At 39.4% G+C, this 10583-nt stretch overlaps 1 protein-coding gene across 2 annotated transcripts in view; it reads left to right on the top strand.

Annotated features, from left to right (window-relative positions):
* Window positions 1-10246, top strand: part of PHACTR2 (phosphatase and actin regulator 2) — a 266038-nt gene extending 255792 nt beyond the window's left edge. The window contains exon 13 of one of the 2 annotated variants that reach the window (XM_006834608.1): window positions 10079-10246. In XM_006834608.1, the coding sequence (XP_006834671.1) occupies window positions 10079-10094 (16 nt within the window). In that variant the 3' untranslated portion in view covers window positions 10095-10246. The remainder of the gene's footprint in view (window positions 1-10078) is intronic. The other variant, XM_006834609.1, reaches the window with a different exon arrangement.
* The last annotated feature ends 337 nt before the right edge of the window (window positions 10247-10583 follow it).

Raw genomic sequence — 10583 nt, 5'->3', positions numbered from 1 at the left:
TTTGCTTTCTAAATATTTGCATGCCAATCAAATCTTTAAAAAGGGGATTGTCATCAACCATGCCAAGCAGATGATTACATAAAGAAGACCACAGCCATTCTTTTTGGAAAACAAATACCCAATAGGCTAGAATTCTCCTCTGCAGAACCCCAGACCTCCTGGTGCTTCTGTATCTGCAGTGGTGCCCATGGGTGGTGGGTGCTCTCTGCTGAACACATTTCAGCAGATCTTCCAGACTGAGACAGACTCGGAAGAAAGACTTCCAAAAGTCAGCAGTGAAAACCCTATGTATGGATCACAGCAGTCCAGACACAGCCAATCACAGGGATGGTGCAGAACAGGGGTGCAGCATTTCTTTCAGTTGTACATGAGGTCACCATGCCTCGGGGCAACTTAAACAGCTACTAACTACAACAGAGGCACTGTGGGTTAATGTGCTGGACTGCAAAGCCAGTTTGAACCACAAGGTCAGTGGTTCAAGCTCACCAGTCGCTCCTCAGAAACCCCATGCAGAGTTGCTATGGGTTGGAACAACTCAATGGCACTTAACAACAACAACAGCAGAAGAACAACTCACTTTATTTTTGCCTAAAGCAATAGTTATCACAATGCCACTTATTTACCCCTGAATATGAAATTCTTCCTTTAATGTACACATGGGTCTGTTTTAAAATTCTTACTATAGTCTAATGAGCTATATGCGTATCCCTGAACCATATCACAATGTTTATGTGACTAGATTGCTAGTATGTCTTTGTATGTGATAGGAATTTTTGTTTTGTTTTGTTTTTTTACTTTCAAAAATTCTATTGGCTACTTTTCTATATTTACTTGTCTAGAAGAAATTTACAATGTGCTTGTTATGCGCTATAAAATATTCTGTTGAAATCTCCATTGTTTAAATAAATAGTAATAGATGCAAATAGAAACAAATTACATTTCAGGAAAAAATGGTAAGTTGTTTTTTGGAGTTTGTTTCTGTTGGTTTGTTTAAGTTAATATCAAAGATAAACTTTAAATTTTCCCCAAAATATATTGATTACCAAGCACTCTTTAAAATGTCTTTCCAGATAAGAAAAATTAAATATTCATAACACTAAGATAAATACATCTTGCTTAAGTATTCATAAAGACTTGGCAGTAAAACTAATGTCTGCTGTTATTTTCCATTAATCTATATTACATCATGATAGTTGCCTTCCAGCAAAGAAATATTTTGGCTCTGAGATTTATGAAAATCATGCTTGTAATTTTAAAAATTGTTTTCAATATTCCTTTTAAAAGGAAAAAGTTTTAGCAAACACGGCTGTTTCTAATCAAAATAATACAAAAATATGATAATCTTTTGCATATAGAAAATTGCTGGTGTATTAGGTAGTGGGTGTACTTGCTACCAGCTGCCCCAGGAGGGAATAAACATCCTGTAAATCATTACCTGGCTCTATAAATATAACAGATCTAGAGCAGCGCTCTTTTCTTCTTATCTCCCTTCCCTTCAATATCTCTACCTAGTAACTCCATGCTGTGGCTCTGTAGGAAAAGCACTAAACTGCTAGCCACAAGGTCAGTGGTTCAAACCCACCATCTACACATTGGAAACCCTAAAACAGGGTTGCTATGAGCCGGAACCGACTCGATGTCACTTAACAACAACAACACTAACACCCTGTGGATTTGGAGTGGTTGATGAATGGGTTAAAACAGCCTCACTCTCCCCCACACAGGCACCTCTTTATCCAGAGATAGTATCCCACACAGTGATATGTTAGTACATATTAGAAAGAGTCCCAAACGTAAAAACCTAATCATATTGGCTGCCTCTGTGAAGGGGACAGGGTAGCTGGGGGAAGAGATTGAAGCTTTTGAATTTTTGAAACAAATGTCATGTAAATTAAAATTTCATTAAACAATTAATTCAAAACTAAGCTTTAAAATGGTTACAGTTATGTGGTAAGATTTTAAGTTACTATCACCATCTTGATTTTTTTTGTTTTCCAAATTTTTCAAATTATCAGATTCATAATAAAGTGAGACTTTTTTTTTTTTTTTTTTCAAAGCTTTTATTGTGAATTGAGTGAAAGTTTACAGGGCAGATCATCAGTCTTACATTCAACCAGTCATATTTTTGTTTCATTTCAATGATTACAGTCCCCTCCATGTATCTTCAGTTAATAGTATTTACCTCTATTCCCTTTTTTTTCTTTTGATGTACACATACCACACAGGAATATATTCATTTAACTGTCCAAAGGGCACATTTGCAAGCGAGCCTCCTGCCTATAGGCACACTGGCTCTCACATTACGTGGGTCTGGAGTCCTCAGCGGCTGTCTCCTATATGCCATCAGTATTCCTTTTGACGAATAAACTTTGAATTTTGTAAACCGTCTAGAATGTATAATGTACTTTTCTATATCTATTATTTCATTAATTTTAAATTATTTACTTAGTACACTAATAGGTATAATCAAAGACTCTTACAATCATTGAATTAAAGATCTTCAAGTCAAAATGGACCTTATGAGCTCATTGGCATAATGGTGGTGGTAATGGTGGTGGTTGTGTGCTGTTGAGTCAGTGCCAACTCATAGTGAGCCTGCATAGGGTCTCCAGGGGAACACGGTGACTCCATAGGATAAGCACTGGACTACAAACCACAAGATCAATGGCTTGAGCCTCCAGCCACTCCACAAGAGACACATTGCCATCCCAAGAGCAGACCTGTTCCTCAACCTGGTAGATCTCTGAGCCTTAGTTGTTGTTGTTAGGTGCCATCGAGTTGGTTCCGATTCATAGCGATCATGTGCACAACAGGAAGAAACACTGCCCAGTCCTGAGCCAACCTTGCAATCATTGCTACACGTGAGCCCATTGCTGCTGCCACTGAGCCAGTCCATCTCTGGGAGTCTTTGTTGTTTTTTTTTTCACTGACCCTCCACTTTACCAAGCATGATGTCCTTCGCCAGGGACTAGTCCCTTCTGATAGTATGTCCAAAGTATGAGAGACGAAGTCTGTCCATCCTGGCTTCTAAGAAGCTTGAGTAGTCAGGGCTTTTATTAGCCAGTCTTATAGGCTTATCTTGCTTCCTGAGGTCAGTTAGTATTAACCTCCCAAGTGAGTCTTTTCTGCTCTGGCCAGGCCCAGGCACCAACATCAACTCTCAGATGTGGCTGAGAAGTCCCAGACCAAGGCACCTCAATTACTCTTGAGGTTGTTTCTCTGAAATCAAAAGCAAAGGCCACCTTTTTTAGGGTAAAACTAAGTGCTTTACCCAACAGTAGTTTTATTATAGAGGTGTTTTGTTTTTTCCTTGTCTCTCCTTTAAGAATTTTTTCTTAATATGGTATGTTGTTCTGTTTGTGTGTGTGACACAGAAAGCAATCGTCTTGTGCTATCATTATCCTATGTGGATTTACAGGTAAAGTAAACCACTTTCAGCTTGTAGATATACTTCACAAAAATGTAACATGACCGGAACTACACCTAGGGCTGAACTAAGAATTAATTAAGGGCAGGCTTCACCGAGGAATGAGAAGGCTACTTTTGCATGTCCTGAATGCTCCATTTACCATCTATGTGGACAGAAACGGAAAAGATTTGTAAACTGGCTATATTAAGCAGCAGAGTTGAAAACAAGGTACCGTGTGTAAACTAAGTGTGGTCAGAGTATGGCCTCTCCTCTCAGGTAGAGCAGGGAGCAGTGTCTAGAAGGCTGCTGGCAGCCACACAGAGCCCCTTCATCTGTTCCACACAAGTACATCTGATAATAAATAAAATAATAAAGTGCTTTTACATAAAAGGGAAATAAATGGGTCTGGATTCATGTATGTGATCAATAAGCGAATGTAGAAAAGCATTATTTTGCATTTGTGATTAATTTTCATTGTATCTGGAATATAAGTACTTTTTTTTTTAAATTAAAGTGTGGACAGAATGATCCTTACCTGAATCCCATGACTTAAAAATAGCTTTTTCCCTCTTGCACTCCTCCTTGACAGTATGAGAATAAGCAAAACATCTTACACTTTTAAAAAGAGAAGGGAAATGTAGTCCATTTCAAATCTGAGTCTCAAGAAAATTCTGAAAAGAGGTGGTGAAAAGCTTAAGTATCCTTAGGGCAGAACAGAGTCAATCTTTTTATTGCACCATCAGTATGAAGCCTAAAACCAAAACTGTCAGTATGTCACATACGCAAACTTTTTAGGAGGTAAAACTGAACTCCTCACATTTTTAAAGTGAGTGCAAACCATTGAGTAGCAACAAACCTAAGAATAATTTGCATTTTACTTACCTCCATGCATAAAATTTTAGAACTTAAGTTAAAGATAAGATACTCAGTTGTAGCAATATATGTAACCATTTTTGATGGACTTGTACAAGAAAGTATGTGAATTTTCCTCAGATCTGAACAATCCATATAAAGACTGGTTACATTTTCTGACCTCAGTCTGTCAATATATGATGCATTCACTATTTTAGTTAGTTGCCTTCTACTCAGCAGGCCCTTAAATCTGTGCTGGTGACCTGTGACCTTCTAGCACAATCTACACCGTGCCTCTCAGTCTCTGGTGTAATCCATTGGCAAACAGTGTCTATTTGTTGTTGTTAGGTGCCATCGAGTTGGTTCCAGCTCATAGCAACACTGTGCGCAACAGAACACAACACCTCCCAGTCCTGCACCATCCTCACAATGATCTTTAGGAAAGGAGGGGTTGAGGGCTTGGGAGTACACATACGCACACACTCACAGAATACCCTTGCTATTTTTTGGAAATTAAAAACAAGACCCTTTCCAGGAAAATGCTGGGCTTTCGAGTATTCATTCTGGGCCACTGACTACTTGCTTTGTTGTCCAAGCCAGTGTTTAATGTACTTCTTCATCCCACAGACATTGCTGATGGGAAGTAATAACTTATCATGATAGATTTCCCCAACCTTGTCCTTTGAGTCCAGGACCATATGATAAATATCTGAAGATTCATGTGTGAAGGACATCATGCAATATCTGTTGCCCGAGAAATTTGGAGAGGGCTGGTTTGGATGGGTTTTTCTTTCCTCCTAAAAGAACAGAGCCTACTAAAGCAGGGCCTTTTAGTCGTTCATTTTGTGAGGCCTCTGGAGCTCCAGTACATTTGTCTTGTGTTCTCAGGACTCCCTGGGGATATGTGGACAATACTAGTGTGTCCTGCACAGAGGAACAGGATGCTGCCAGCTTCAATCCCAGGACCTCAGTCACCAGAGTTGTTTTCCTAGTAATCATGAGAACTTGTGTGGAGCCCATTCTCATCTCCTTTCTGGAAAAAAGCAGCCAATTCTAGCAATAAAGTGGAGCCTGGGGTTGTAGGACAAGATTTTTCTCTGGTGAAAACTGATCAGAACTGCAACTGATCATGTCTTCCATTCCATTCTACCCACAGGGTACCAAAAACTCTTTGAATAACAGTGTAAGTGAAGGCAGGAGCTTAGAGCTCCTAGCTGGTGTAGTGTAGACTCTGTGTGCATCGACCTGCATACCAACTCTCTGCCTTGGGCAAATGACATAACCTTCCTGTGCCCCAGTTTCCACATCTGTATGAACACACTGGAGTACCTACCTCAGGGAGTTGTTTGAGAATTAAATGAGGTAATCACTTTGACTTACATAAGGCACATAATAAACCTTAATAAATATTAGCTGTCATTATCTGCCTCTCATTTTAAGTAAAAAGTTTGATTTAAGAGGTTTCCTGTTGCTCTTTTAAAATATTTTTGTAGGATTTCCTTTTTTTTTTACCTCTTCAGAGTATGGTTGACTCTTCCTACAAAGCATTTGGATGTCCTATTAAGTGGGTTATCATATATTGTTATCACAGTGACCTTGTATAGGATTTCCAAGGCTATAAATCTTTGTGGGAGCAGAAACCCTCATCTTTCTACTGTGGAGAAGCTGCTGGGCTCAAACCGAATTGTGCTTAATTTTGTACAGTTATATCAAGAGTCTTCAGTTTAGAATTATTTATAGAAAGAGTTATCAACTAACTTTCTGAGTGTTTCTGAATATGTATTTAGTTACTTATGCATTCAACATTTACCATATATAAGTGGACCAGACTTCCAGGCACTGGGAAATTAATGGAGAACATGTCAGATGATGTCCTTACTCTTACCTAGTTTATATTCTAGTGAGGAAGACAAACTATTAACAAGTAAACAAGCAAATAAAGATGATAATATCAGATAGTACTAAGTGCTTTAAAGACCCCTGGTGGCACAGTGCTTAGGCACTCAGCTTCTAACCAAAAGGCTGGTGGTTCAATAGTTCTACCTGAGTGAGATGTGGCCATTTGCTCCCATCAAGATTGCAGCCAAGAAAACCCTATGGGACAGTTCTGTTCTGTTACATGGGGTCACAGAGAGTCAAAATCAACTTGACAACACCTAACAATAACTAAGTCCTAAGAAAAAACTATAACCAGCTGTTACAATAGGGATCGTGGTAGGGAGTTTATATAGATAGAACGTCCAAGACCAGTTACTCTTAAAGAAATAAAATGTAGAATTTAAATACAAGAAGCAATCACATGTCCATTGTTATGGGACGAGAAGAGCATCCCGTCCACAAAGAGCGTAACCTAGTGCAGAGGGAAGAGCTGCCACAAAGGGCCCGAGCTGGGGAAATGTTTGCATGATCAGGGACAGCAAGCCTCCAGTGTCTAAAGCATAGCAATATTGTCTCAGTTTAATTATGTAGAGCATGTAAGTCCACAGTTTTAGTCAGAAGTAGAATTCCTAATTGAACTCAAAGCAGACACATTTCTCCTTTAGTCGTGACATATTTGCCAACTTTGGAAAGCTTGCCCTATTTTACTTATAATTGGGGAAAATCAAAATTATAGACGCAATGTCATGAACCCCATAAACCCATCATGAAGCTTCCAAATTTTCAACTCATAACCAATCTTGTTTCATCTGTTTTTACCTCTCTAACTTTCTGCTTTTCAATGTTTCACTTCAACACAGCAACTTTTATGGAGTACTATTGTGTGCCAGGTATTATATTTTGTTTGTATGTAAAAGTGAATCCGGATTATTAATTCTGTTTAAGCTCTAAAAGTGGACGTCCACCTGTACAAAGACTATATGATATGATAACTTGTATAAACAAAATATTATGAGAACAGCGAAGAGAAAGTAGAGCTTCCAGGGGGCTGAAAATAAAGGAGTATGGGGAAGGCCTCACAGAGTGAGATTATACAAGGTGTGAGTTAGAGGGACCAGTAAGGGTAGAAGGAAAAGCATGGTCACAAGAGTGAATGGCATTTTGGAGGCAACTGACTAGAATTTAGAGCATGTGAGGAGGAGTGATAAAGCTCTAGCTGGGTACATGAGTTGGCCCACATCCTGAAACCTTGACTATCACTCTAAGAAATTTACATTTTATTCTGTAGGAAATGGGGATCCATAAAATGATTTTGGCAAAGGTCTAGAATCATCAGAACAGTGTTTTATAATAATTCTGGTGATGGTGTGGAGCAGAATACTTAATGGAGAGAGGCTGGGACAGGGAAAGCAATTGGGAGACTACGTTACTAGGGTAGGTAAACATATAAATTATAAAAGACAGGCAGAAATGAAAAATTGAGTTGCGTATAATGTGGAAACCCAGAAGAAGGTAAAAGAGATAGGTCAGATAAAGCTTTATGGAAAAGGTGGCTTTTTAATATGATATTGAAAATGAAATATGGTTGGAAAAGAAAGTGTAGCATCAGGAAAAGCATGTTCAAAAGTAGGTTACTAAAGTACCTGCAGTAATCAGAAACTAGTTCACAGACAGTTGTAGTAGTACCAGCAAAAGATAGCAGAGGGTTTGAATTAATTCAGAGACAGGTATTCAAGACTAATGGGACATAGATGGTGAAGGGGAGAAACAAGTTGCAAAAATTGGGTTTTTTGGTTATTGTTGGTTTTTTTTTTTTAGGGTTTTTTTTGGGTTTTTCCCCCTTTTAACTTTTCTTTTATTTCCCATTAAACCTTTGGAAAATTAAAAAAAGAGTATATATAACGTTTTCGGCTGGAGCCACCATCTTGCAGTAATCCAACAAGATGACGAACACAAAGAGAAGGTGGCAGGGTACTCACTCTATGTTTTCCAGGCCTTTCAGAAAACATGAGATTGTTCCTTTGGCCACATACATGCTGATCTATAAGAAAGGAGATATTGTGGACATCAAGGGAATGGGCACAGTTCAAAAAGGCACACCCCACAAATGTTACCTTGGCAAAACCGGAAGAGTCTACAGTGCGACCCAGCATGCTGTTGGCATTGTTGTGAACAAGCAAGTCAAGGGCAAGATTCTTGCCAAGAGAATCAATGTGCGCATTGAGCATATTAAGCACTCTTAAGAGCCAAGATAGCTTCCTGAAGTGAGTGAAGGAAAATGATCAGAAAAGGAAGGAAGCCAAAGAGAGAGGTACCTGGGGTCAACTAAAGCGCCAACCTGCTCCCCCCAGAGAGGTGCACTTTGTGAGAACCAGTGGACAGGAGCCTGAGCTGCTAGAACCTATTCCCTGGGAATTCAGGACCTAACAGGAGCAAAATAAAGGTGTCTGAGGTGTGCAAAAAAGAGTATCTACAGCAAAACATACACTAATGCAACAACATCTACGAGGACAAATCAGTGACATTTGAGTTCAGTAACAATTCTCACCCTCCTTTTCTGAATTGTTTTCTCCCCATTAATATGAACTGGTTGTTGTTAAGTGCCGTGGAGTCGGTTCCGACTCATAGACTCATAGTGACACCCTACACAGGGTTTCCGAGGCTGTAAATCTTTACGGGAGCAGACTGTCTCATCTTTCTCTCATGGAACCGCTGGTAGTTTCAAACTGCTGACCTTGCGGCTCATAGCCCAATTTGTAATCACTATGCTGCCAGAGCTTACTGACCTCTAAGTTTCATATCTTGAGTCTTGAGTTTCTGTTGTCAGTTTGAGCCACTATACATAGTTCTTCAAAAGAGCAGTGTTCAAGGCAAGCTCAGGGTCACTGAGTCAGAACCAACTCAACGGCACTTAACAACTGTTGGTTTAAAGAGGACTTCAGTGGGTATTTTTGGTTTGAGGTTTAAAAACTCTCAGGGCAACAGTTTCAGAGGTACTCCCATCCTCAGTGACTCCATGAAAATTTGGAATTCTCTGCATTTTCCCCCTTTTGATAAGAAATATTTTCTACAATCTCTGATCAAAATGTAGATTAATAATATTTTTAAAGATAAAACATTAAACAAGATAGTGCAGAGGTAGGTTGACAAGAAAAATTGTAATGGACATGTTCAATATTTTGCCTGTGGAACAGCTAGGTGAAAATGCCCAGAAGACATTGGAAATTCAGTTCTAGAAAGATTTAGAACTATCAGTACGTGATGAGAAGCTGAAGCTAATGAAACGCAAACTGGTTGATGATGTTTCCATTTCCATTTTATATAACTCCCAACTATTGCTGCTGCTCTTAAGTGCTGTCGAGATTCCAACTAATAACAAATAGGGTTTTCAAGGTAGGTTTGAACCGCCGACCTTGTGATTTGCAGTCCAGTGTTTATCTTATAGTGGCACACCAGAAGTCCACAACTACTGCTGTTGCTAAGTGTCATTGAGTCGGTTCCAACCCTTAGCAACCCTGTATAAGGTTTCCAAGAAGCAACTGGTAAGTTTGAACTGCCAGCCTTGCAGTTCACACTGGCTTTGCAGTCGATTGCTTATCCTACAATGCCACACACTAGGACTCCAACAACTACCAACTAAGTGGGACTAAATCCTTCATGAAACTTCTAATTTGGAAAAGTTTTAATATTGGCCAGACCTCAAAAATAGTGATGTTTTGCATATTGATTGAACAATCATATAACCAACACCTTTTGTATGGGGACTCATCTCTGCTTCCCAACTTAACCTTGATAAGCATTTTCTGCTACAGCGATGATGTATAGCCATAATTCAATTGTGGAATGTCTAAAATTGCCTTGACGTACCTTGTTCAGTTCACTGATTGCAGTGTGTGCTTCTAGACCACAGACCTACAGAGTTTCTGTTTCTTATTTCAGGTTCCATCGTCCATAATGAAATGCAAGACTATTTGGAAGCACAGACTGATGCTCTTTTGGGGAAGCACTGCTTCCTGAAAACCTGCTATTGCACTGGGACTTAAATGTGTTATAATTGAACTTGTGGTGAAGGAAGCCTGTGACTCAGCTTTCTTGGAAAGTGCTCCTGACCTGTGTATCCCAGATGGGGCCAACAAGCCAAGAGAAGGAGGCGGTGGGCCTTGCTGTCCAGCTGTATATTGATGGTAAGGGACACCGTGCTTACAACAGGCATTCCTCATCAAGAGTTTCCATCAAAGAAGATGAGCAGAAGACAATCGCAGACTCCCTGTTACCAGAAAGCCAAACTTTATAGTTATGGAAAAATGGGATAAAATTACTGAGTCCTGGAATTACTGGGTACCCAGGATGGGGATGGGGGCAGAGGGAAGAGTCAAAAATCAGAAGAAAAAAGAAATATTTCATTATGTTAATGAAGAAAAGAGAAAATTGAATCATAGTGTAT

This window comes from Chrysochloris asiatica, unplaced genomic scaffold (genome assembly GCF_000296735.1).
Source record: "Chrysochloris asiatica unplaced genomic scaffold, ChrAsi1.0 scaffold00013, whole genome shotgun sequence".
Classification (NCBI taxonomy): Eukaryota; Metazoa; Chordata; class Mammalia; order Afrosoricida; family Chrysochloridae; genus Chrysochloris; species Chrysochloris asiatica.
This window is presented reverse-complemented; position numbering and strand designations above follow the sequence as displayed.